The sequence below is a fragment of the Oryx dammah genome, unplaced genomic scaffold (assembly GCF_014754425.2).
Source record: "Oryx dammah isolate SB20612 unplaced genomic scaffold, SCBI_Odam_1.1 HiC_scaffold_4, whole genome shotgun sequence".
NCBI lineage: Eukaryota > Metazoa > Chordata > Mammalia > Artiodactyla > Bovidae > Oryx > Oryx dammah.
The window spans coordinates 75,555,410-75,581,955 of NW_024070188.1; the positions used below are offsets into that span (position 1 = coordinate 75,555,410).

Consider the following 26,546-nt stretch of genomic DNA (forward strand, 5'->3'; position numbering starts at 1 on the left):
GAGGCTGGGCTGATGAAGCGGAGTACCAAGTCGGAGGTGAGGATGGAGAGGAGTGTAGGCCTCAGAGTGAATAGGCCTTTGTAGACCACTGATGGGATGCTGGCTTTTCCTCCAAGTGAGTGAGAGATTCATCAGATGATTTCAAAGAGTGGAATGACCTGATCTGAGCTTTTCTTGTGACTGTTTTAAAACCTTTACAAAAAGGGAAAAGCACAATGACCCTTCATGTTTTCATCACCCAGCTTTGACCATTATAATATAGTTTGTCAATATTTCTGTATGCATTTCTAAAGTATGGGGACTGCTTTGTAAAAATACAACTATACTATGATTATCATATTTAAAAGTTAACAATATTTCTTTAAATATCAAAATTTGAATTGATTTATATTTTGAAAGTCATTCCTGACAGCTTTGACGCAGCTTGTGAGAGAGGAGTCAAGGATTAGAGAGTAATTAAAATCCTTTTTAGTGTCATACATTTATTGGAATGCTACTATATATGTACTTCAAACTAGGTCTTTTAAAAATTAATTTAATTAGAGGCTAATTACAATACTGTGGTGATTTTTGCCATACGTCGACACAAATCCGCCATGGCTGTACATGTGTCCCCCATCCCGAAACCCCTCCTTCTCCCTCCCCAGCCCATCCCTCTGGCTTTGAGTGTCCTGTTTCATGCATCGAACTTGGACTGGTCATCTGTTTCACAATGGTAATATACATGTTTCAATGCTATTTTCTCCAATCATCCCACCCTTCTCCCACGTAGTCCAAAAGTCTGTTTTCTATATCTGTGTCTCTTTTGCTGTCTCACATATAGGGTCATCATTACCATCTTTCTAAATTCCATATATATGCGTTAATATACTGTATTGGTGTTTTTCTTTCTGACTTCACTCTGTATAATAGGCTCACTGTTTCATCCACTTTATTAAAACTAACTCAAATGTGTTCTTTTTAATAGCTGAGTACTGTGCCTGTGTACCACGATTTTCTTATCCATTCATCTGGCGATGGACATCTAGGTTGCTTCCATGTCCTAGTTATTGTAAACAGTGCTGCAATGAACATTGCGGGTATGTGTGTGTATCTTTCAATTCTGGTTTCCTTTAAAGATTAACATCAGCATCTGGCTTCAGGGTTTTTAGTTTCTTTTTGTAAATATTATCCAATACCATCAATTCTTCAGCTAGAGAAAATATTGGTATTGCTATTTTCAAATGTGGAAAAGTAGCACAGAATTGCTCACTTGTAAAGTGACTTTTTCTAAAGTCCCTTAAATGGTGGTTTAGAAAATCCTGGTAAACTGGGAATGACTTACCCAAACTTGAAGTTTCTTTTGCTCTATTATCTCTTCTTCTCTAGAAGAAATTTGGGCAGACAATCAGATATATATTTGGACAGATTTCCTAATCTCTCAAGGTATTTTAAATTATTTAAAGAGCTGTCATGGATATAGTTACATGTGTTATAACTCAGCTGAATTATTAAATTGAATTTAAAGAAAATCGAAAGATTAGTTGGCTGCCTCCTATATAGTGGATGTCATTTACAAGGATTTCAAGGTCTAATAGGCATGAGACCTTGGAACTGTAATTGTGATCAGTGTAAATGGAGGCAGAGAGAATACCAGGTGTAGAGGTAGCAGAGGGAAGAAATGAGTCTGGATGCGATCAGAAATTCTTCTGGCTCGCAGAGACTGGGCAAGGGTGTTTTTGGCAGAAAACAACATGAGCAAAGGCATGAGAAGAGTGAAGGCGTGGCAAGCTGGGAAGTGCATGCAGTTTGCTGCTGAAGTATGTGGTACCTGGCATGTAGGTAAAGGAGCAGCAGGATGAGTCTGGAGACAGAGGTCAAGCTTCTGCAGAGAGCACTTTGCATCTTTTACTCTCAGTCAAAGAGGTAACAATAGCATCTGAAAACTCCCCAGCTCTCTGCAAGTGACAGAATCACTGCCCTTGATGGGGTGTTTCGCACGTACCTACCCTATCTTGTCTGATGTTTGTCCATGAGACCGATGTCGTCTGTGGCTCTGTCAGTGTCCCACGTGTTCATGCTGTATTTGGATGACACTGTCTTCAAATGTTGTCACTGCTACACCTCAGAGTACCTACTCTGTCTTCTCAGAAGTAAGCAAAATTTCAACAGCTAAAGAATAGACTGCTCACTGAGCTTGCCTCCTGTAGTGTGGGCATGCTAAGTTGATTCAGTTGTGTCCCACTCTTTCTGACCCTGTGGACTGAGGCCCACATATTCTTCTGTCCATGGGATTCTCCAGACAAGAATACTGGAGTGGGTTGCCATGCCCTACTCCAGGGGATCTTCCCAATTCAGGGATTGAAACTGGGTTTCTCACCTGCATTGGCAGGTGGGTTCTTCATCACTAGCGCCACCTGGGAAGCTTCCTGTAGAGTAGGTTGGAAAAAATCAAAGTAACCCTGCAGATTTATTTCTAGCTTCCCTTTCTAAGTGAGCTCTTAGTCCCTACCCAGACGTGTTGAAATTTCTGGTCACTGATTATGTTGGACAATTTGGCCATTGAGGAAGGTTCTGTGCAAAAGAACCTCTGTTCTTTTAAAACCATATCCAAATTGTCTTCTATTCCAGGATATTTCATTTGCTTGCCAACTCTCTCTCCAGCCATGCATGCCAATCTAAAGAGAGCTCCAGAAGATGAGTTATGTCTCCTTTGTCATTGATCAGTTCAGTTCAGTTGCTCAGTCATGTCCGACTCTTCATCCCCATGAACTGCAGTACGCCAGGCCTCCCTGTCCATCACCAACTCCCAGAGTCTAACCAAACCCATGTCCATTGAGTCGGTGATGCCATCCAACCATCTCATCCTCTGTTGTCCCCTTCTCCTCCTGCCCTCAATCTTTCCTAGCATTAGGGTCTTTTCAAATGAGTCAGCCCTTCGCATCAGGTGGCCAAAAGATTGGAGTTTCAGCTTCAACCTCAGTCCTTCCAAAGAACACCCAGGACTGATCTCCTTTAGGATGAACTGGTTGGATCTCCTTGCAGTCCAAGGGACTTTCAAGAGTCTTCTCCAACACCACAGTTCAAAAGCATCAATTCTTCTGTGCTCAGCTTTCTTTATAGTCCAGCTCTCACATCCATACATGACCACAGGAAAAACCATAGCCTTGACTAGATGGCCCTTTGTTGGCAAAGTCATGTCTCTGCTTTTGAATATGCTATCTAGGTTGGTCATAACTTTTCTTCCAAGGAGTAAGTGTCTTTTAACTTCATGGCTGCAATCACCATCTGCAGTGATTTTGGAGCCCCCAAAATAAAGTCAGCCACTGTTGCCACTGTTTCCCCATCTATTTCCCAAGAAGTGATGGGACCAGATGCCACGATCTTAGTTTTCTGAATGTTGAGCTTTAAGCCAACTTTTTCATTCTCTTTCACTTTCATCAAGAGGCTCTTTAGTTCTTCTTCCATTTCTGCCATAAGGGTGGTGTCATCTGCATATCTGAGGTGACTGATATTTCTCCCGGCAATCTTGATTCCAGCTTGTGCTTCTTCCAGCCCAGCGTTTCTCATGATGTACTCTGCATATAAGTTAAATAAGTAGGATGACAATATACAGCCTTGACGTACTCCTTTTCCTGTTTGGAACCAGTCTGTTGTCATTGACAGCTCAGCTATATTTTCTTCTACACAGGTTCCCACCTCAATCATTGATAGAGCTCAGTGAAATAAGAATATGTCAAATATACAAGATGTATTGAGTATGTCCCTCCATTTCTTTGTTTCTCTATTTCTTGTCTTTTTTCCCTCTAGTTTTTTTCCTTCCTGTTTTTTCATGCCTCATATTAGTGAGAAGTGACATTTCTGTGGGCAAGCCACTTTTATAGTTAGAAACACAATGGCCATCACTGTCAGCTCTCTGATAGAATGGGTGTTTGTCATCTTTGATCGGTCATGGGACTGAACACTGAGCAGGCTTAAGTACAGTGCTAGGGCCTCTTACCAACTTATCTTTTACACATTTTATTACTCTTGGGAAAGAGTTTTGAAAAATGGGCTGTGCACTGGCGAGACCCACTGAAGAAATCCTAGCTGCTTACAGATGTTATTGTTGGTCAGAAACATGGTCACCCAGCGTAGAGGCTGGAAAGCAGTTCAGAAAACATAGTTGAAACTTCTCATTTTACAGAGAAGAAACTGAGACCCAAAGAGATTGGGGACTTGCTTAAGCCATGGAGCTGTTACTGGCAGCTTTTTATCTAGAACCCGAGAGTTCTGGCTCAGGGTAGAATTTTTCCACCAGAATACCCTGCCTCCCTAATTGAAGTTTATTACATTTGCAGCTCTGTGATCCCTAATGACATACAGATGACATACAGATTCCCAAATAATTTTTGTAAGGAAAACTTTCCATGTGCAACTCTAGACGTGTTTGTGTGGTCTTTTTATGTGATGATATATTATTGTTCTATCTCTTGGATGGGGTCATCAGTTTACAATTTATGGAGTGATTTATGGATCACATTCAGAAGCAAACCAGAGGCCAGTGGTGGAGCTCCAGGACTGTTTTTGGTGTTTTGTGCCTGGAGTGCCTTTTCCCAAAAGGCCCAAGTCTTCCTCCTTGAGCTGAGTTGTCTGCTTTCCTAGGAAAAAACCTATCCTCCTTCTCTTCCTTCTGTTCCTCTCTCCTTACTGTTCCTCTTCCTCCTTCTGAATCTGTCCTATGTCCTAGGATGCTTTGTTGCTGGTAATAAGTAGACACTTTCCCAGTGCTAGTGAATGAATGAATTAATTAATGGATTTCTTTTTAAAAAAATAAATTTATTTATTTTAATTGGAGGCTAATTACTTTACAATATTGTATTGGTTTTGCCATACATCAACATGTTTCACCACAGGTATACAGGTGTTCCCCATCCTGAACCCCCCTCCCTCCTCCCTCCCCGTACCATCCCTCTGGGTCATCCCAGTGCACCAGCCCCAAGCATCCAGTATCATGCATTGAACCTGGGCTGGTGACTCGTTTCATATATGATATTATACATGTTTCAATGCCATTCTCCCAAATCATCCCACCTTCTCCCTCTCCCACAGAATCCAGAGGACTGTTCGATACATCTGTGTCTCTTTTGCTGTCTCGCATACAGGGTTATCATTACCATTTGAATCAGTTCTAATGAAGTGGATGAAACTGGAACCTATTATACAGAGTGAAGTAAGCCAGAAAGAAAAATACCAATACAGTATACTAACGCATATATATGGAATTTAGAAAGATGAATGGATTTCTTAATGTTTCTGCCTATGAGTAGATTAGTCCTCTGCTGACATAGTGTCCTGTCTTCTGTGGAAATTAGACTGGGAGTCAGACTTGTTTTAAGGAGTGAAAGTTGCTCAGTCCTGTCCAACTCTTTGAGACCCCATGGACAATACAGTCCATGGAATTCTCCAGGCCAGTATACTGGAGTGGGTAGCCTTTCCCTTCTCCAGGGGATCTTCCCAACCCAGGAACTGAACCCAGGTCTCCCTCACTGCAGGTGGATTCTTTACCAGATGAGCCACAAGGAAAGCTCTTGTTTTAAGAAGATGTGGAGTCAGACCTCTTTTCTTAGTTACCTCCTTTGTGTCACCCATGTTTCTCGTTCCTTGCTTCTTATTTGGACTCCTTGTCCTCACTGTTCATTAGCACTTAAACTGGTTGGTACAAGCAGAGAAGGGAGAAGTGATGAAACTCTGATCACATCGATGGGTGGCACATTAGTAACTGATAAAAGATAAAAACATATTGGCTAAATGGGTTTTTAGGGAATTTTATGCCAGGCTTCTCTTGTTCCCCATTAGTGTGGAAAATCAACACTTGCTTGTATTGTGGGGGTGAAGATTTTTTTTTAAGTGAGTGGGAAAACCTCTTGACATTTTACAGAGAGACTTAAGTTTTGAATGGCAAATGTTAATATTCTTTGTGCATAAAGAATTTCAGGACTCTTGTATATGAGCACTAATAACACCTCACTTTTTCTTTGTTTGTGAGTTCAAATAGGCATTTTCTGAAATCATATTTTTAGGAGATATTAAAACTTTCGTCAAGATGTTCTTCTGTATGGCTGTCAGCTCCATTAGCTCTGTTTTCAAGGAACTCAACAGAGTTCTCAACCTTTGCACTACAAATTGAATTAGCATTTTCCCTTAAAAAAGTGTTACTGGCCTTGTAATAAATAATTTGGACAATTTCTAATGGGATTGCTATTTTTGAGTTTAGCGATGAGATATGAGGTAATGACTTTGTTCCTAGTTGTGACACTGTTGGCTTGGGTGAGTTGGGGTGGAGTTCTCAAGGATTCTCTTTTCTTTGGGGAGCAGGGCTCTGGGATCAGGCTGCCTGGGTCCTTGACACCATCCTTTTCTGATTGGATGACTTGGTGGGTTAGCTAATCTCTCTGTACCTTGGTTACCTCATTTTAAAACCAACTGCAGTTATAATTGCATTGCTTGGGATAATTTTGAGGGCCAAATGATTTAATTCCATGAAAATACTTAACATAGTGCCTGCCATAACTATCAATTTTGTGTGAAATTTTGCTTGCCTACTCCTCCAGCTCCTCTTGTCTTGCTAGACCAAGGGTCACACTGGGTTTTCCAGAAGTCCAGGGTGTGGTCTGAACTTTGGGCTGAAGCTGAAATAGCAGCTATAACTCTCTTCCTGGATAATTTCATAGTGTTGAAGTGAACTGCATTTATCTCTAGTCATTTTTTAGAAGGAGTTTTCTTTTGTACTGTTTAGGGAAGGACATTATCTGCCTCTGTTTATTAACCAGAAGATACAACAAATACAAATAAAAATTATACTCATTAAATGGATAATATGCAGCAAGAGGTAGAGTAACTTTTCAGATAAGCAGTATAAATGAGCTAGAGTATTTTTCTGCCAGAGTTGAAAAGACCTATATTTGTCATCCAGAAAATAATTTTTAACTGGTACGTGTATGTGGTCAGTTGCTCAGTTGTGTCCAACACTTTGTGACCCCATGGACTGTAGCCCACCAGGCTCCTCTGTCCATGGGCTTTCCCAGGCAAGAATACTGGAGTGGGCTGCCCTTTCCTTCTCTAGGGATCAAACCCATGTCTCTTGTAGCTCCTGATTGGCAGGCAGGTTCTTTACCACTGAGCCACCTGAGAAGCACCTTTACTTGTCTATCAGAACAGAACTACCTCCTGTTTTACTGGGCTGCCCAGATGTGACCCAGGACTTATTTAACTCTAGCTTTTCTAAAAATGAGATTCAGGGTTTTTGTTCTCTAGACTCTACCATTTTACATCAACTTGTCTATTCTTTTCAAGAACATATATGTACTACCATGGAAAAGAAGTGGAAATCATATTAAAATCCAAATATAAAATTGCCTAGAGAGTAGAAATACCCATAAGTTCTGGCCAAAGGCATGAACCACCTCTAGTTGATACCCATTTATGCTGATATTTAGAGCAGAGAGAGTAACATAAGAAACCGTGTTCTGATTGATTTGTATGTCGGTACACACACAGGCATCAATAATTGGTTTCTTGTTCTCTTGATGCAGCAGTCTGGTATTGCAGTAGCTGTGTCTCTTGCATAGTTTTTCTTAATTCTTTACTGATTAATTTGTCCAGTAAATTTTGTTAGATGCTTTCTTGCAAAGTACCATACCAAGTGCTTTGGGAGGTAGAGATGAAAACACCTGGGCTTCCCTCGTAGCTCCCACTGGTAAGGAATCTGCCTGCAATGCAGGAGACTCCAGTTTGGGTCCTAGGTTGGGAAGATCCCCTGGAGAAGGGATAGGCTTCCCACTCCAGTGTTCTTGGACTTCAATGGTGGCTTGGATGGTAAAGAATCCACTTGCAATGTGGGAAACCTGTGTTCAATCCCTAGGTTGGGAAGATGCCCTGGAGGAGGGCATGGCAACCCACTCCAGTATTCTTGCCTGGAGAATCCGCATGGACAGAGGAGCCTGACAATCTACAGTCCATGGGGTTGCAAAGAGTTGGACATGACTGAGTGACTAAACACAACACAGCACAGAAAATACTTATAGTTTCCATATTGTTGAAAAGCTTACAGCCTAGCTGAGAAGGCAAGACATACAATATGAAACATGTAATCCTACTCATTCACAGTCAGCTATCAAATGCTTACTACTAGTTGTCATTACTATGCTGGAAACTAGGAAGCAAAGATGATACAATTAGGATCTCTTTCCTGGAGACTCACAGTGAATACATATAATGAGGAGGAAGATTTCAGAATAGTTATGGATGTGATACTCTAGGATTGTATGTTGATTCTATTGAGAAATTCAGTGGTTGCTACCTGAGAAGGGGCCATTTTCACTAAGGATATTTTTGCTATTTGGCCAAGATAGGAAGCAGTGTGGACAAAAGCTCAGACATGTGCTAGTCTGTTTGGGAAAGTGAGACACTTAAAATTAGCCCAGGGAGGAATAGAGAGACTGGACAAGTCAGAATGGCTGATACTAAGGACCCTGAGTTTCTCCCATAGACCTGAGGTGGGCACTCTTAGTCTAAAGTCTTTTAAGACCTATCATGGACTTACTGCTGAGTCTATTGGTGGCTCAGATGGTAAAGAATCCGCCCGCAATGCAGGAGACCCGGGTTTGATCCCTGGATCAGGAAGATTCTCCTGGAGAAGGGAATGGCAACCCACTTCAGTATTCTTGTCTGGAGAATTCCATGGACAGAGGAGCCTGGCAGGCTTCAGTCCATGGGTGGCAAAGACAAGACTGAGTGAGTAACACTTTCATTTTTCATGGACTTCAGCGTGCCCACGAACACCCCAAAGATTATAAGCAAAATCTGTGTTTCTGGAAATAAGAGTGTTTTCCTGGAGTCCACCAGGGGAAGAAAGTTAAGAAGCCTTATGATAGATGCTGAAGAGATGTGATGGATTTCAAATCGAGGTCCATTTTGCTCTTGCTGTGATGTGGAGGACAGGGTTGTGATGTGGGGGTTACAGGCAGCAAGTTGGGAAAACTTTCCAGAAAAGTCACTGCATCTGCACCTTAATTCAGATGACACATGTTTATCAGTCACTTACCTGTGTGTCAGACTGTGCTGAACATGAGCTGGGAGAAACCACACAGAGAGGTCACTGCAGTTCTGCCAAGGAAGACGTTACAGTGTATGGTTGAAGATAGATAATTAAACAGAGCACAACAAAAGTGTTGGTCCATTGCTTCAGTTATTTATTTATGTACTTGTTCATTCAGCAAGTCTTTCTCTGCCAGGCTGTCTTCAAGACTTTGGGGAAATGAAGCTCATGTTCAGGGAAGACACATATTATGTTAATGTTAGCATTTGGTTTGGTATTAGGTAGCTGTAAAGAAAAACCGAACCATCATTAGGGTGAGCAGCAATAGGAGGCTTATGTTAGGTCAGGAGAGGCTTTCTGAAGTGAGAAACCCTGCTGGAGAGAGGAAGTATGTCAGGAAAAGAGTGCTCAGACGTGCGTATACTTGGTCTTTGTGGAGCAGCAGTGATTTCAGGACCTGGAACTTGGTGAGTGAGAAAAGGAGTGTGATGAGTCAGGTGAGAGTGCAGCTGGGAGACAGATGGTGCTGGGCCTTTGAATTTTATTCTTGGTGTGGTGGGAAGTCATGAGGGTTTTGAATTAGTTCAGTTGAGTTCAATTGCTCAGTCTTGTCTGACTTTTTGCAACCCCATGGACTGCAGCACACCAGACCTCCCTGTCCGTCACCAACTCCCAGAGTTTACTCAAATTCATGTCCATAGAGTTGGTGATGGCATCCAACCATCTTGTCCTCTGTCATCCCCTTCTCCTCCTGCCTTCAATCTTGCCCAGCATCAGGGTCTTTTCCAATGAGTCAGTTCTTCGCATCAGGTGGCCAAAGTATTGGAATTGCAACTTCAGCATCAGTCCTTCCAATGAATATTCAGGACCGATTGCCTTCAGGATGGACTGGTTGGATCCCCTTGCAGTCCAAGGGACTCTCAAGAGTCTTCTCCAACACCACAGTTCAAAAGTGTGATTCTGACTCCACTCTGGATGTGTGCGTGTTTTAGCACACCACCAATGCCATGAACTCAGTTTTGACACTCGCTCCCTGGAGGTGACATCAGATCCCATAGGTTAAGGGCTCCGTCTCATGAGACCCCCTCACTTTAAATGCCGGTCAGAAGCAAGCCCCAGTCATCACTTGTGTTTCTGACCAACTGGCTTTAAATCCTAGTTTCTGCTTGGGTTTGATTAATTTGCTAGAAAGGCTCAAGAACTGAGAGAAACCTTTTGCTTGCTGAATTACTGGTTTATTATAAACATTTGACTCACTAGCTCAATAGCTAGAAGGAAGTGATGCATAGGGCAAGACATGGGGAAGGGGCACAGAGCTCCCACGCCTCTCCAGCCATCCCACTCTCCCCAAATCTCCACGTGTTCACTTCCCAGAAGCTCTGAACCCCGTTCTTTTGGGGTTTTATGGAGGCTCCATTACATAGACACAACTGATTAAATCATTGGCAATTGGTGATATATACAACCTTCAGACCCTCCCCTTCCCCCTGAATCTGGTGGGTAGAACTGAAAGTTCCAAACCTCTAGGCTTGGCTGGTTCCCCTGGCAAACAACCCCCCTCCTTAGGTGGGGTCCAAAAGTCACTTCACTAACATAACAAGAGACACCTTTGTTGCTTTCATCACTTGGGGTTTTAGGAGCCCCGTGGCCTTGCACAGACCAAATAATATATTTCTTTATTTTAAAAAAATCACAATATCATAGGGAGTGAAGACCTCTACTATAATTGGGGGAGTTTGGGGTCCATCTAACGTAGCTCATGAGGGTCAGCAAAGCCCCCTGGAGGAAGTTAAGTTTAAACTTTGAACTGGAGGATGAATATGAGTTCTTCAGCGGGTGAGGAAGAGACTGTTCTAGGCAGAGGGAACAGTATGCTTGAATGCTTCAGGTGGATCCTAGACTGGGGACCAAGACTGGAAATGCAAGGGTAAGAGCAGCTTTTGGGGGAAAGATCCTGACTTCAGTTTTGTACACATTAAGGTTGAGGTTTCTTTGGGTAGATCAGTAGGAGCTGCAGAGTGGGTCACTAGCATCTAGGTCTGCTGTCCAGGAGAAGAGTATGAGATGGCAGTTTCGTGTGGCCACACACAGGGCTGAGATACCCACGAAGAGCTGTCAGCTGAGAAGGCGAGGGCTGGAGGCAGAGCTTCCAGGAATATTGGCATTTAGGAGCCTGGTGATGGAGGGAAATGCATAGGAAATATTGATAGTGGTGGAGTAGTCGCTAGCGAGACTAAGTTGGTGTCCAGAGAAGTGGTGAAGACTTTACCTGCTGTAAGAATTTAAAGCTAAGCCAGTATGAGTTGGGATACATAAAATAAGCCTTATGGAATGTGGGGAAGGAAGTTTGGTTTTATCTGATAGCTGAGATGTCTATATGATAGGCAGTGATTACTTGGGGAGCATAATGTGAGCAGTCTCTCAGAGGTCGGGTTGATAAAATTTTGCTCAGGAAGCTACAAAGAGATCAGTACTGATTGGAGCAGGGAATTCAGGCATTGAGGCTTAATTTTATGTGCTATTGATTTTTTAACTAGAATTTCGCTGGTTTATGACTCCCCTAAAATTATATGTAGAAGTTTGAGAATTTGTTTATGTGTGTTTTCTAGATAGTGTCAGAATTTTCATTAGATCATCAAACAGGTCCACGAGCCCCCAGAAGGTAATGATCTCTGGATATAGGCAATGAGAAGTCATTGAGAGATGAATGTTGTTTTTGATGATGGTTCTTTGGACATTGGTTGGCAGGGTGAGTTTGAGGAATGATGGGAAAGTGAAACTGAGACTGTTAGTTCCCCAGGCATGTCTGACTCTTTGTGACCCCATGAACTGTAGCCTGCCAGGATCCTCTATCCATGGGATTTCCCAGGCAAGAATATTTTGGAGTGAGTTGCCATTTCCCTCTCCAGGGAATCTTCCCGACCCAGGGATCGAGCTCCAGTCTCCTTCATTGCAGGCAAATTTTTTATCTTCTGAGCCACTAACAGGAGACAGACATAAATTCTAGTAATTGAGACATGGAGTATTGTTTTCTCAGGCAAGAATGATGAAAACCAGAATGCAAAGGAGGATAGGCCTTGTGTTTTGCAGAAATGATGGACTAAATTTGATTATGGATTAGATGCAGGAGGTACATTTAGCAAATGTTTATTAAGGACCTACTGTGTGTCAGTTAAAATTGGGAGCAAGTGAGACATGGTCCCCACCTTCATGGACCTTCATGGCCTTCACAGGGAGCATATATTTGTCAATAATCACTCAAACATAGGGCTGGAAATTGTGGTAAGCGCCATGAAAAGAAAGTTCAGGGAACTTGGCTCACAACATTGGGAACTTGGTGAGGGAAGCTCACAAAGTTATTCCACTAGCACTCAATTACTCCCACATTTCTAGAGAGTGGGTATTTGTTGGTTCCTTTAATTTAACTTTGCAAAAATATTTCCTTTAGAAACCAAGGCTTTAAATTTTTTTTTTTTCTTCAGTGCTTGGCTAATCAGGGGAATAGAGCTTTTGGATGGCTGGTACCATGATTTATGGTTGGAAAAACAACGGTATTTGATTACATTGAGCTTCAAACTTTTCCTTTGATTAATGAAAATCTTCCCAGCAAATTCTTTTTATTAGGCTCTGTTTTTACTTGGTCCAAGAAAGTCCACTCTCTGACCCCAATATGAATGCCTTCCAACATCTCTCTTAAATCATATCAAATATGTAATATCAGTGGGGCATCCATTTGAAAATATCAGGTTGGCCAAAACGTTCCTTTCCTTTGGTTTTTTAAGTAAAAACAAAAGACACATATGCCGAAAATGTTGCTTTTTTTTTTTTCTTTCATCTAAAATGGCTGCCGGCAAATTCTTCAGTTCTAATAAAATTTTTTAAAAATGCTCACTGATATGACAGCTGTTGCATTACTGTCTAACAAAAATTGTTTCAAATGATATTAAAGAAAACAGCTAGAGCTGGCTAAAGGAAAAAAAATCAAACTTTTTAGCCAATCCAATATTTAGTTGTCAAACTGATGTAATGAAAATGTAACTAAATCTAAATCACTTGGGTTTCCTGTTTCTATAGGTGCAGTGGTGGTGTCTTTGTTATCTGGTGCTCTTCAGCTTCTGCTTTTCCCCTGCCATGACTTTATTCCACTCCTTAGTCATTTATGTGCATCAGAGTTGCAACTTGTTAAGTCACTGATGTGAAACATCCCTCCATGTCTCACTCAAGCATCTACCCTACTTCTTTCCGAGAATCCTTAGAGGTATTCTGTAGGGCTAAACAATAGCCACAAGACTGGAAAAGGTCAGTTTTCTTTTCAATCCCAAAGAAAGGCAATGCCAAAGAATGCTCAAACTACTGCACAATTGCACTCATCTCACATGCTAGCAAAGTAATGCTCAAAATTCTCCACGCCAGGCTTCTCCAGTATGTGAACTGTGAACTTCAGATGTTTAAGCTGGATTTAGAAAAGGCAGAGGAACCAGAGATCAAATTGCCAACATCCGTTGGATCATCGAAAAAGCAAGAGAGTTCCAAAAAAAACATCTACTTCTGCTTTATTGACTATGCCAAAGCCTTTGACTGTGTGGATCACCACAAACTGTGGAAAATTCTGAAAGAGATGGGAATACCAGACCACCTGACCTGCCTCTTGAGAAATCTGTATGTAGGTCAGGAAGCAATAGTTAGAACTGGACATGGAACAACAGACTGGTTCCAAATAGGAAAAGGAGTATGTCAAGGCTGTATATTGTCATCCTGCTTATTTAACTTATATGCAGAGTACATCATGAGAAATGCTGGGCTGGATGAAGCACAAACTGGGATCAGGATTGCCGGGAGAAATATCAATCACCTCAGATATGCCGATGACACCACCCTTATGGCAGAAGGGGAAGAAGAACTAAAGAGCCTCTTGATGAAAGTGAAAGTGGAGAGTGAAAAAGTTGGCTTAAAGCTCAACATTCAGAAAACGAAGATCATGGCATCTGGCCCCATCACTTCATGGCAAATAGATGGGGAAACCGTGAAAACAATGTCAGACTTTTATCTTTTTGGGCTCCAAAATCAGTGCAGATGGTGATTGCAGCCATGAAATAAAAGACGTTTACTCCTTGGAAGAAAAACTATGACAACTGCAGACAGCATATTAAAAAGCAGAGACATTATTTTGCCAACAAAGGTCCATCTAGTCAAAGCTATGTTTTTTCCAGTGGTCATGTATGGATATGAGAGCTGGACTATAAAGAAAACTGAGTGCTGAAGAATTGATGCTTTTGAACTGTGGTGTTGGAGAAGACTCTTGAGAGTCCCTTGGACTGTGAGGAGATCCAACTAGTTCATCCTGAAGGAAATCAGTCCTGAATGTTCATTGGAAGGACTGATGCTGAAGCTGAAACTCCAATCCTTTGGCCACCTGATGCGAAGAACTGACTCATTTGAAAAGACCCTGATGCTGGGAAAGATTGAAGGTGGGAGGAGAAGGGGACAACAGAGGATGAGACGGTTGGATGGCATCACCAACTCAATGAACATGAGTTTGAGTAAGCTCCAGGAACTGGTGATGGACAGGGAAGCCTGGCATGCTGTGGTCCATGGAGTTTCAAAGAGTTGGACGTGACTGAGCAACTGAACTGAACTGAACTGAAAGCACAGCTGATCTCTGAATACTTAGATTGATAGACTAGTCAACTTCTCAACTAAGTCTTATGAGGAAGTGTCCAGGATAAGAAATGATAAGGTTTGGTGACAACTGAGGGAGAAATATGAGTTTTACAAAAAAGGGAGATGTTTTGGCAATTCGGCAAAAGTAAGTTAAATCGTCACTTAAGATACAAGGAGAGGGCGTGCTTAAGGCTTTTGAAGCCTCTTATTAGGAAGGCAGAAGCTGAAGACATTTAGAACAAGTTAAAGAAAGTAGTTGATGTAGGTCCTATGGAAATAAAAAAGCCCAAGGCAAACAGAGGAAGAGGAAGAAAGATTGCCCTAAGTGTAATAGAAGCACTTGCTGCCAGCGAGGTGTGAGGTTAAGAGTTCCGGGTCTGTGACAGCTGCAGTCAGGCAAGACCAGGCAGAGGACAGCTGGAAGAGATGAGTCCAGGATCCATAAGTAAGCTCATCCCTGGGGACTAGTCGCACCTCGGGTTGGTGCCTGGCCCACTCTTGTGTCTTGGTCTGAGTCCAGAAATGGGCACCTCCCACTCTGTACCTTTCCACTGCACTTTACCCGGCCAAGTTCATCTGCGTTCTGAGGACAGAGATCTCTGTCTGGATGCAGTTGGGCCAGATGAGCTTGGCTTACCTCAACAGCCTTGACTGTTGCATTTTAAGGTGCAACAGGGCTTCGCGGCCTGTGAGAGGATCTCACTTGCCCTTTTACTTGATCTGGATTATATATATATTTTTTTTTCATGAAAAACCCTGGCTTGGGAGTCTTTGTAGAGCAGGGCTGAGCTCAAATGATGACGGACAGTGTTATTCACGTGAATTTCCCAGTTGGATAAAAACATTGCTTAATGGAGAGGAGATGTGGCCAATGTAGTTTCCCCCTCATCTTCTCCGAAGCCTTCTGGTCTTACACCCTATGTCTACAGTGGATTTTCAGTACTCCAGGGCTATCTGAAAGATAAAGTGTGGACAAAAGGCACTTTGCTGACAGCACACCACTCTCCTGGGTCTCGGAAAAATGGGCTTTTGCTCTTACATCTTTTACCAATATTCTTAAAAACAGTATATGCATAGCCTATTATATTGTTTTAAAATTGTTATATTATCGACTCAGCCATTGATTAATTCATTTGGTATCAATATTTATTGAGTTCCTATTCTGGAGGAGGCTTTGTGCCATGAACACTCAGAGTTCCAATGATGAATAAGACACAGGGAACCTAGTGGACAGCAACGAAGACGAGAATGTACAATTGAAGGAGTGATAATGTTGTAAGTAGCAGAAGAGAAATAAAGGCCAACTGTTGAATTCAGAACAAGGATATGTTACCTCCAGTGTGTGGGGATTAGGGATAGCTGATAAGAGAGGAATTCATGCATAGATGATGCTAAGTGAAATAAGCCAGTCACAAAAAGACAAATACTGTGTGATTCTACTTATGTGAAATACATAGAGTATCCAATGCATAGAGACAGAATGTAGAATGGTGTTTGCCAGGGGCTGGAGAAGAAGAAATGAGGAGTTGTTGTTTAATGGGTAAAGAGTTTCAGTTTTGTGAGATGGAAAATTTCTGGAGAATGGTTATACACCAATGTGAATATACTTATCGCTGAATGGCACATTTAAAAATGGTTAAGATGATCAATTTTATGTTATGTGTATCTTACCACTATTAAAAAAATATATAGTATCTTATGCAGGGATGGGTGGAAGATACTTAATACCTTGGAACTTTTGCCCATGCATATATTATTCATTCATTCATTCATCAAACATGTATTGAATGCTTCCTATGTGTTAGGTGCTATGCTAGTTATTAATATAGGGCTCAATACTTAAAACACTTCCCTCATAGCTCAGATGGTAAAGAATCTGCCCACAATGCGGGAGATCCAGGTTTGATTCCTGGGTTGGGAAGATCTGCTGGAGAAGGGATAGGCTCCCAATTCCAGTACTGTTGGGCTTCCTTTGTAGCTCAGCTGGTAAAAATCTGCCTGCAGTGCAGGAGACCTGGGTTCGATCCCTGGGCTGAGAAGATCCCCTGGAGAAGGGAAAGGCTACCCACTCCAGAGTTCTGGCCTGGAGAATTCCATGCTGTATAGTCCATGGGGTAGCAAAGAGTTGGGTACGACTGAGCAACTTTCACTTTCAGTACTTAAAAAGCTTTATAAGACACCAAGTTTGTGAATGTCACACTTGCTAACCACCCCTTCCTTCTCTAGATGCTAAGCTTCTATAGTGAAATATTCACAACTGCTATCTGCTGACTTGACTTGTGCATGAGACATGAGTAAATAAACAGTGAAAAGATCTGAGGTTATGTAAGGGGGTGTGGATGGCATGGTGATGAAATGGAAAGAGATGGGTAAGAAAATATGAACTACAGGCAGTGCTTTCTGAGGATATTAAAAAATAAAGAACTCCTATTTGTGGCTGCCAACCCAAGAGCTAAGTCATTTAGAATGGAAAAAAGTTGACTCAACCCAAGGAGCTAGTTGTTTTGTGAATATGGCAAATGTAGTTTGAGAACCACTGCCACAAAATTGTGGACAGTATTAATAAGTGAGGAGAGCAGGGAAGGACTGCAAAATTTGAACTAAAAGGATAGATATGCGGCTAAGTTTAGTTGTGTCTGACTCTTTGCGACCCCCAAGAACAGTAGCCCTCCAGGCTCCTCTGCCCATGGGATTTTCCAGGCAAGAATACTAGAGTGGGTTGACATTCCCTTCTCCAGGGGATCTTCCCAACCTGTGATTTGAACCCGGGTCTTCCACATTGTGGCCAGATTCTTTACCATCTGAGTCACCAGGGAAGCCCTAAAAGGAAGGTCAAGTCTTGTGAAAGGAAGGAATGGTGATGGTCAGGGTGGTCTGGTTATTTGGGCAGGCAGTGGAAAGCAGGAAGTGTGAGTTTCCTTAATTAAGAGACCCTGGAAGTTCTATCTTCAGTTCACTTTATCTCATCTTATTTTCTTTTTAAATGTCATAGGCTTCATTCTATTTCTCCTTCAAATATTTTTCTACTTCTTTTTTCCCCCTATATACCCTGGAACACTGTTCATTCATTTCAAGATAGTATAGAGTGCCAACCACATACCAGCCACTGTACTGGGCTCCGGCCACATGCTGCCCAGTCCTCTACCTTTATCTCTTGTGCATGCCGAGCAAATCCTGGGGTCAGGGGTAATTTCTGCTCCTATACTTGGCTCCATGAGAGATACAAACCTAGTCTCATCTACTCCTTTCCTGATCTCGTTTCTCCCTGTCTTCTTCAAGGTATATTCAGTGAGGCTGTTCCTTCTACCTGTGTCTTTAATCCCGACTGCTTTACTTTTCTTCCTGACTTTATTCTCTTTTCCTTTCCCTGTACCTTCCACCGTTCCCTGCCTGCTGGCCCATTCTTTTCAATCTCTGTGACTTCTCAAGTTCCCTCCAGGGAGAAAATCCTTTCTTGTCTTTATATTCTTTAGTGACAACCCTATCTCTTTTTCTTCCCGTTTGCATCAAGTTCTCAAAGAAATGGCCCTCATTTATTTCCTTACATTCCATCCACTCTCCACCCACTGGGTTGGCTTGTACCGTCTACTGAAACTCCTTGCCAAGTGTTATTCATGTCAAATCCAATTTCACTTTATCAATCTCTCCTTCTTAAAGCTTTCTACTTCTTTAAACTTTTTGCTTCCCCATTTCCTTGGGTCTCCCAGAACTTTTTGTTTGTACTTTCTCAGTTTCTTTTCTGAGATGTTTTTCCTCCCTAAAAATTTTCAAGGCTGGTGTAATCACTTGTGTTCTTCTGTTCTTCTCATTCTGCATGTTCTTGAAGAGGAATATTGAACATTGATAGTATGCTCAAGTTATAGCCAAGTCCAAACAACTGATACCTAGGGTTATTTGATAACGGTGACATAAAAATTTGAATTATCTTTCTGGACTTGTTCCACGTGGCTCATTGGTTCATCTGAGTTTCAAATGTTCCCCTTTTTTATGCTTTGTCTCCACTTTCTAAAGACCCTTAGCATGGTCTGGAATTGGAATGAGCATTGGTCTCTAATGGTTCTGAGTTCATTGTGAACCCTTAAAAAAAATGAATAAATCTAATAGAAACCAGCTAATTTCATTTTGTCATTTTCTGAATAATATATTCTGGTGTAGGCAGTCCATTTTTTAAGCAGGTTTGCAATAAACAATTTCCCCTCAAGGTTAATATAATAGGCAAACACCTTTTGCTACAACAGACGGTTGCAGAGGTAATGAAAGATTAGCTTACATTATGATTCATTATTTCAAAATGTCAGAATAAAGTGGATCTGCTACATCTTCCAAGCCTCTTATTCTTTAGAGGATAGTGCATGTTTTACTTTTCTAATGTTAATGGATTCACTGTTTTTTGTTTTGTTTTGTTTCCTATTTTTTTCCCCAGGCCAAATTCAGATAATCGACGCCAAGGTGGCAGAGAGAGATTGGCCAGTACCAGTGACAAGGGAAGCATGGCCATGGAATCTGCCAAGGAGACCCGCTACTGTGCAGTGTGCAATGACTATGCCTCAGGTTACCATTACGGAGTTTGGTCTTGCGAGGGCTGTAAGGCCTTCTTCAAGAGAAGTATTCAAGGTAATAGTGTGTTGCAACTTATCCCATTTTTTAATCCTAAGTGGGGAAGCAACAGAGGAAGACATATGATCAGCCATTTGTACAAAAGACTACTACCTCGTGAGTCCACTAGTATCTGTGATAGAAACATGGAGAAGAGATAAGGTCCCAGAAAAAGGAGTTGGCAAATGTCAGGGTAGTTATGGCTGAGTAATTATGCTTCCTCCATCTGGCAAGATCCCAACAGTCTTGAGCAACTCTGCAGGAAGAAGATTTCAATAGCTGGTTCTCTGAGATGTTGTCCATGCCGTGACTGGGGGATGGCAGGTGGATCCTTGTGTGTTGTAGGCAGCTAGACTTATGTGATGTTGTGTGATATTAATTATCCATAGTAGTTATTTCTCCAACTTGGCTTTGCCTAGATGTGCATTGTGTTCTGATCTCTGCTCCAGACCAGTTCTAATTTAACTCATTCTTCTCTTGCTCTTCTCCCATTTCTTTGTTGTCTCAATGGATAACATGACCTTTTGCTAAAATGAGAAGACTCAGTAATAAGGGATGTATTATTTGTACCAAACAGTTATTAAGTATGCACTCATAACATTTCATTCATCTCATTCGCAGTGTCTGCTTTGACCCTTTTCTTGTATATAGTTTTCCAAGTGCAGTTTCTCTGATAGACTTCCAGCTACATTTCATTTCTACTCCAGGAGTGTCTATACTTTTGTTATACTGTCTATAGGAGATGCACTGGGGGTGGGACACCAATCATTTTTACTTCCTAAAAGATCTATACTAAAGATCCTTTGACAAGAACAGAGGTCTGATAGCAGTCTAGCTGGATTAATCTTTTGTCTTAATACTGGACCATTTTTCTCTGTTCTTATTCCTTTACCTTTTCAGCTTAAGCAAAGTTTAGTATATAAGCACTAGGAATATTTCCAATGGAGTTTTTATGTGATTCCCTGTATAGAAACTGCTGCTGCTGCTGCTAAGTCACTCACTTGTTTCCAACTCTGTGCGACCCCATAGACGGCAGCCCACCAGGCCCCCCGTCCCTGGGATTGGGGCAAGAACACTGGAGTGGGTTGCCATTTCCTTCTCCAATGTGTGAAAGTGAAAAGTGAAAGTGAAGTTGTTCAGTCGTGTCCGACTCTTCGCGACCCCATGGACTGCAGCCCACCAGGCTCCTCTGTCCATGGGATTTTCCAGGCAAGAGTACTGGAGTGGGATGCCACTGCCTTCTCTGGTACAGAAACTGAGACTGAAGTAACTTGTTGAAAACCGGACTCTACTAAATTAAGAGGTACTGATTGCAGACACTTTTGAATAGAGAATGAATCACTATTCTCACAGACTTTTTGATGTAGCTCTTCACCACCCTAATGTGGGGTGAAAGCTGGGGAATGATACACACTATTTATTTTTCCTTCCATTGCCAGTGGATGGATTTTTTAAAAGGCTATTAATATCTTAATAGAGCAGCGTATGAGGTCAACTTGGTCCATTTTAAAAGCACTTTTTTTGGACAGCTATTACTTTCAACATCTTTTAGAAATATACTGTAAGGCTTGGACTTTTTTTTCAGCATTTTACTAAAATTTATAATATATGCAAGTAAATTTTTATATGAATATACATATCAACAGACTGATTTTTACTAGCAGACACTATTTCATTTAGGTTTCATCTGTATTTCATCTGTATTTTGGTTTAAGTTAGTATAAATCCTTAAAGGTCTTTTGACAGCCATCTTCATTTGTGGTCCTCCTTTTTATTGACTTTTATATAATCTAAGATATCATTCTTTTTATCAGGTATTTAATCTGACATGGAAAAATTATTTGACAGAGGCAGATTTAGTAGATAGGTTCAACTGCAAACTTGGGCAAGTCATTTATCTGAGACTGAGTTCTCTCATTGATAAAAATGATTTAGAAGAGTGGTCAGCAAAGGTTTTCTGCAAAGAACCAGAGAGGAACTATTTCGGCTTTGCAGGTCATGCAGTCTGTAGCAGTTGCGCACCTTTGACATTGCGGCAAGAAGTCACAGGCACTATGTAAGTAAATGGATGTGTGCCAACAAAACTTCATATACACAAACAGGTAACTAACTAGAACTGGCCTGTGGGCCATAATTTGCTGACTCCTGATTTAATGTATGAAAAGAGAAATTGATGATTTCCAAATCTAATGTTTTATCTGTTCATGTTATTGAGAACATACTCTGTACCTGTGCTAGATGTTCTGAGAGAAATAAAAAGATGTGTAAGACATAATCCATAATCCCACAAAATTTAGAATATTTTTGGGGAGGAGGCAAAGGTATTTGTTCTCATGAGAGAATTAGAAAGTCAGTATAAAGAGCTATGCTATGATACAGATAGGGAAAACAATACATGAATATAGGGAAAGAAAATATTGGCAGTTATAGATGTAAAAAGACTGAGATTGAAGGTAGAAATGACCTTCCTCCAAGGAACAATGACAGTATTTTCACATAGTTCTTTTTATCACACAGGTTCAGCATTTAGGATTGTGCTATGTAACACCGTGTTGAACTTAGTATTGTCTGTAGACATCAAGGCATTAGAACAGAAAACAAAGAAAAAAGACTTTTAAAGATGGGGGAACCTTATAAGTCATGAAGTCCCCTAATTTATTAGTTTGTTTGTTGAATGCCCCTGTTAGGCAAAGCACTATGTGAGGTCCTGGAGATATAGGCAAGACATAGTCTTTATCCACATAAAGCTTAAAGGTAATAGAAGAGATGGACAAATAAACTAGCAATTAAATTACAGTATAATAAGTACCAAGACATGTTGAATGCAGGTCTTATAGGGTCTAAGCTTCACTCATTCCTGGTGGGGGTGTAGTCAGGCTCTCAAAGAATGGTTCCTGTTTTAAAATTGTCTGGAGGATTTTGTAAGTAAGCAAAAAGAAGGGCAGGATGAGTATTCAGGCATATGAAAATAGAACTGAGTATGTGAGCAAAGACTAGGAGATAAGATAGAGTTTGGGGAGTTCCATGAATAAAAATTAACAAAATTAATATACAATTTGATTAAACAAAGGCATTCCTGGGCCATGTATTTATTCTTAGGCTGTGTAAAAATAAAGTAATTTATTTCCTTTTTACTTTTGTGGCATTTCCATCTATTTGATTTGTTTGTGCACATAAAAAGAAAACACCAGAGCAATAGAGTCTTTCTCATCATAGTCTTATTAACTTGGAGCTAAAAAGTTTTGCTGAACTTCTATGACTCTTTATAAATCACACCGGCCCTCAAACCTATTTAAGGACAGTGAAGGGTCTGACATGATGCAGGTAGAAAGTTCTGAAGATGCTGTAGCTCTTCCTGTTTTTCTTCTTACTTAAGAAAAGAGCTAGAATTGAGTATCCATCAGATTCCTCTAGTGTTCTAAGTGTTTAGTTGAAGAGGTAAAGTGTTTGACTTGAAAACATACGGAGTTTCATCCCCTACTTAGTGTATGAGCTTGATTACTCAAGAAATTTAGTAATGGCTTCCAGTCAAACATACTTTTTTTTTTAAAGCAAAGTCAAGGACATGACTTAAGGGAGATGGGTGAAATTGGATATTCTGTGAATTTATTAATCATTGCAGGTAGACAGGCAGTGTTCCTTAAGATGTGTTGTAGGCAGAGACTCTGGATGAGTTATATAAACCCATATGTATATATAGATATATATACTAAATAATAAATAAAATAAAATAAATAATAAATATAAATATATAAGAATAATAAATATTATATATAAATATATGAATAATAAATATTATTTATATAAATATATGAATATAAATGTTATTTATATATAAATAATAAATGTATTATATATATAAATAGGTTCAGCAGCCAGGTACTAGGTCTTCCCTGGTGGCTGCAGTGTGGGAGACCCAGGTTCGATCCTGAAGTCAGAAACATCCCCTGGAGAAGGGCATGGCAACCCACTCCAGTATTCTTGCCTGGAGAATCCCACGGGCAGAAGAGCCTGGTGGGCTGCAGTCCATGGGGTCGCAAAGAATTGGACATGATTGAGCGACTAACACTTTCACTGTCACTTTCAGCAACCAGGTACTTCCTTTGAATATTATTTGGAAGAAAAAGGACTCCACAGAACTTGCTGCTTGGTCATGGTATTACAAATAAATGTTATAAATGCCCATATTATAAATAGTCATGAGGCACAGTGGAGGCTCAAACCTATTGTACACCCCCAGCTATGCTGCCACTTTTTCTTTTCTTTCTAAGACATCTATGGAAGATGCTTAACATCACACCAAATGGACACGGCCCAGGCACACATTGGGGCTTAAAGGTTAGCTAAGGCCAGAAGGACATGGTACCAATTTTCAACACAGCAGGGGCCTTAGGTCCCACAAGGACAACCAATATTCTGGCCCATCAGGCTTTAGAAAGCTTCAGGGTAAGAGTCCAGCACCCTGGATAGCTCCCTCAACAGCAGGGGTGAGCAGAGACTGTCTTTCCACGGAACCTCAGGCCTGTTCAGCTGGTCTGTGAAAAGATAACTTAGTTCATTTGTCCTTAGGAACTCACTGTTATAGGCCCAAGATGGTTTAGTTTTTATGTTTAGTTTCCCATTTCCAGTTGCCTTATGTCTTGACATGTGCACCCCTGTCTAGAAAAGGCCAGAGGATGGAGTAGAAGTGGAGGCTGCTCTCTTGTTACAGAGCTGTCTTATCTCTGGAGTCCTTTCAGGAATATTGCTCAGAGTTGGTTCTGACAGTACATTCACACAAAATTCCTGCATTTTTGGCCTCCATATTTCCCCACTTGCCCCTCCACAGTCTAGACTCCACGCAACAGCAGCAGAGATCTTTCAGATGCATTAATCAGGTCACATGCTCTTGTACTTCAAACGCTCACTGCTATTAAAGTCCAGATCCCTCTCCATGACTTAAAGTACTCTACATGGTCGTATCCCTGCTCACTTCTCTCCCTATCACTGTAATCCAACCAGGTTGGCCATACTTCTCTTCCCCCAACACACCGCATATGTTCCTTCTTCAGCACATGTGGTTCCCTTTTATTTTTTTCTTTGCTTTCAGCTTTCTACTTGGTTGGCTTCTTATCATTCAATTCCTGTCCAAGATCATATTTTCAGAGAAGTGTCCCCTGATTATGCCACCAAAAATAACTCTACAAATCTTTGCCTTCAGTTTTTTTTTTTGTTTGTTTGTTTTTAAAGTACTTTTCTTTAAGGCCCTTAAACCCTTAATGAACTTTCACATTTATTCACTTGATTGATTATTATCTGTCTGCGACAAGTGCCAGGCTTCCCTGATGGTTCAGTGGTAAAGAACCAACCTGCCAATGGAGATGATGAGGATTCAATTCCTAAGTCAAGAAGATCCCCTGGAGGAGGGAATGGCTGCTCACTCCAGTATTCTTACCTGGGAAATTCCATGTTCAGAGGAGCCTGGCGGGCTGCAGTACATGGGGTCACAAAAGAGTCAGACACGACTTAGCATCTGAGCATGCATACATGCAGCAGGTGCCATGGTCAAATATTCCTGCCCACACTTGGATGGAAGCTCAGTGAGAGCTGATTTCCGGCCCTGTTTGTTGCAATATCTCCCATGACTATAGTCATGTTGAGCACACATCTGTTAAATAAGAGAATATGGCAAGAAGTCAAAAGAATGACAGATAAAACCTATAGGAAGACCTCAGAAAAGGGAGTTATTTCATTGAGTAAGACTAGCAAGTGAAGTGTTAACGCAAGTGGTATATTTGATATAGGCCTGAAAAGAATGGGAGGATTTTCATAGGCATTAAGAAGTTTGGAGAAGAATTCCAGAAATGTGAAATAGCATAAACCAAGAAATGCACAGTGGAAATTGAGTAAATTGACTGTGAAAGAACCAAGGGCTTCTTGTCTTCTCCCTGACTCTTTGTTTTTCCCTCTTCATCTCTCTACATGCAGGCATTCCCCAGTTTTCAGCCTCTGTTCCTTTCACCTTCTCATCTGTTTCTCTGCCCAGCTTCCTAAGCACTGTCATACATATCTGTTATGGTAGGGGTCTGCAACCCCTGGGCTATGGACCAGTACTACTCCACTCAGCAGGAGGTGAGCGGCGGGTGAGCGGCCAAGCTTCATCTTTATTAACAGCCGCTTCCCATCGCTGACATTACCACCTGAGCTCAGGAAAAAAAGTTCAGAGAGCCCACTGATTCTGCATTATGGTGAGCTGTATAATTATTTTGTTATACATCCCAATGTAATAATAATAGAAATAAAGTGCCCCATAAATGTAATGGGTTTGAATCATCCTGAAAATATCTCCCTCCCCTGGTCCACGGTAAAACTATCTTTCACCAAATGGTCCCTAATGTCAAAAGGTTGAGGGCTGCTGTGTTATGGGTTGTATTGTGTCCCCCCAAAAGATATATTGAAGTCCTAATCCCCAAGTACCTCAGCATGTCACCTTATTTGGAAATAGGGTCATTGCAGGTATAATTAGTTAAGGTGTATACTCCACCATACTAGAGTAGGGTGGAGGTGTAATTCAAGAGGACTAATGTTCTTATTGGAAGAGGAAATTTGGACAGAGAGGCAGAGATGATGGAGAGAGAGATTGAAGTGAAGCATCTACAAGGCATGGGATCATCAAGGATTGCTGGCAAACACCAGAAGGCAAGTAATTCTTTCCTGCAGGTTTCAGTAGGCGCATGGCTCTGCTGACTTTTAGCCTCCAGAAGTGTGGGGTAATACTTAATGTTGTTTAACAATTTTGTGTTAGCAGCCTTGCTACTTCATGACCCCTGTGTGTCCCCAGCACTAGCTCCTTCTGACCACCGTTATATTAGTTCCCTCAACATTCCCCCAGGTGTCCACACTTAGAAGCCTGGAGCTTGTTATCCTCATCTTTTCAGTTTGCACTCCTTCCCTGTGATGGCTCGCATCAGAGGCGTTGTGTAAGCCTGTTGAGTCTATCTCTGTAATGTCTATCCATTCAGCTCCCACTACTCAGAGTTTTCCCCATTAACTTTCACCAGGATCATTGCAGTAATTTATTTTTTTTTTTTCTTCTGCCTTCTCCATTTAAGTCATTTACTTCATTTGGTTTCCTTCTAAACCCGTCTGCACACTCACAGTCTATTAACATTAGCAAATCACTAATCATATCAACACTTTGCACAGAATTCTCTAATGACGTTCCAGGCCTACAGAATAATCCTTTGACAAC

At 41.2% G+C, this 26,546-nt stretch overlaps 1 protein-coding gene across 1 annotated transcript in view; it reads left to right on the forward strand.

Moving 5' to 3' along the window:
* The window catches only part of ESR1 (estrogen receptor 1), a 276,074-nt gene that overhangs the window by 28,211 nt on the left and 221,317 nt on the right, over positions 1 to 26,546 (forward strand). The window contains exon 2 of the mRNA XM_040238694.1: positions 19,143 to 19,333. Coding sequence (XP_040094628.1) covers positions 19,143 to 19,333 — 191 coding nt within the window. The remainder of the gene's footprint in view (positions 1 to 19,142; positions 19,334 to 26,546) is intronic.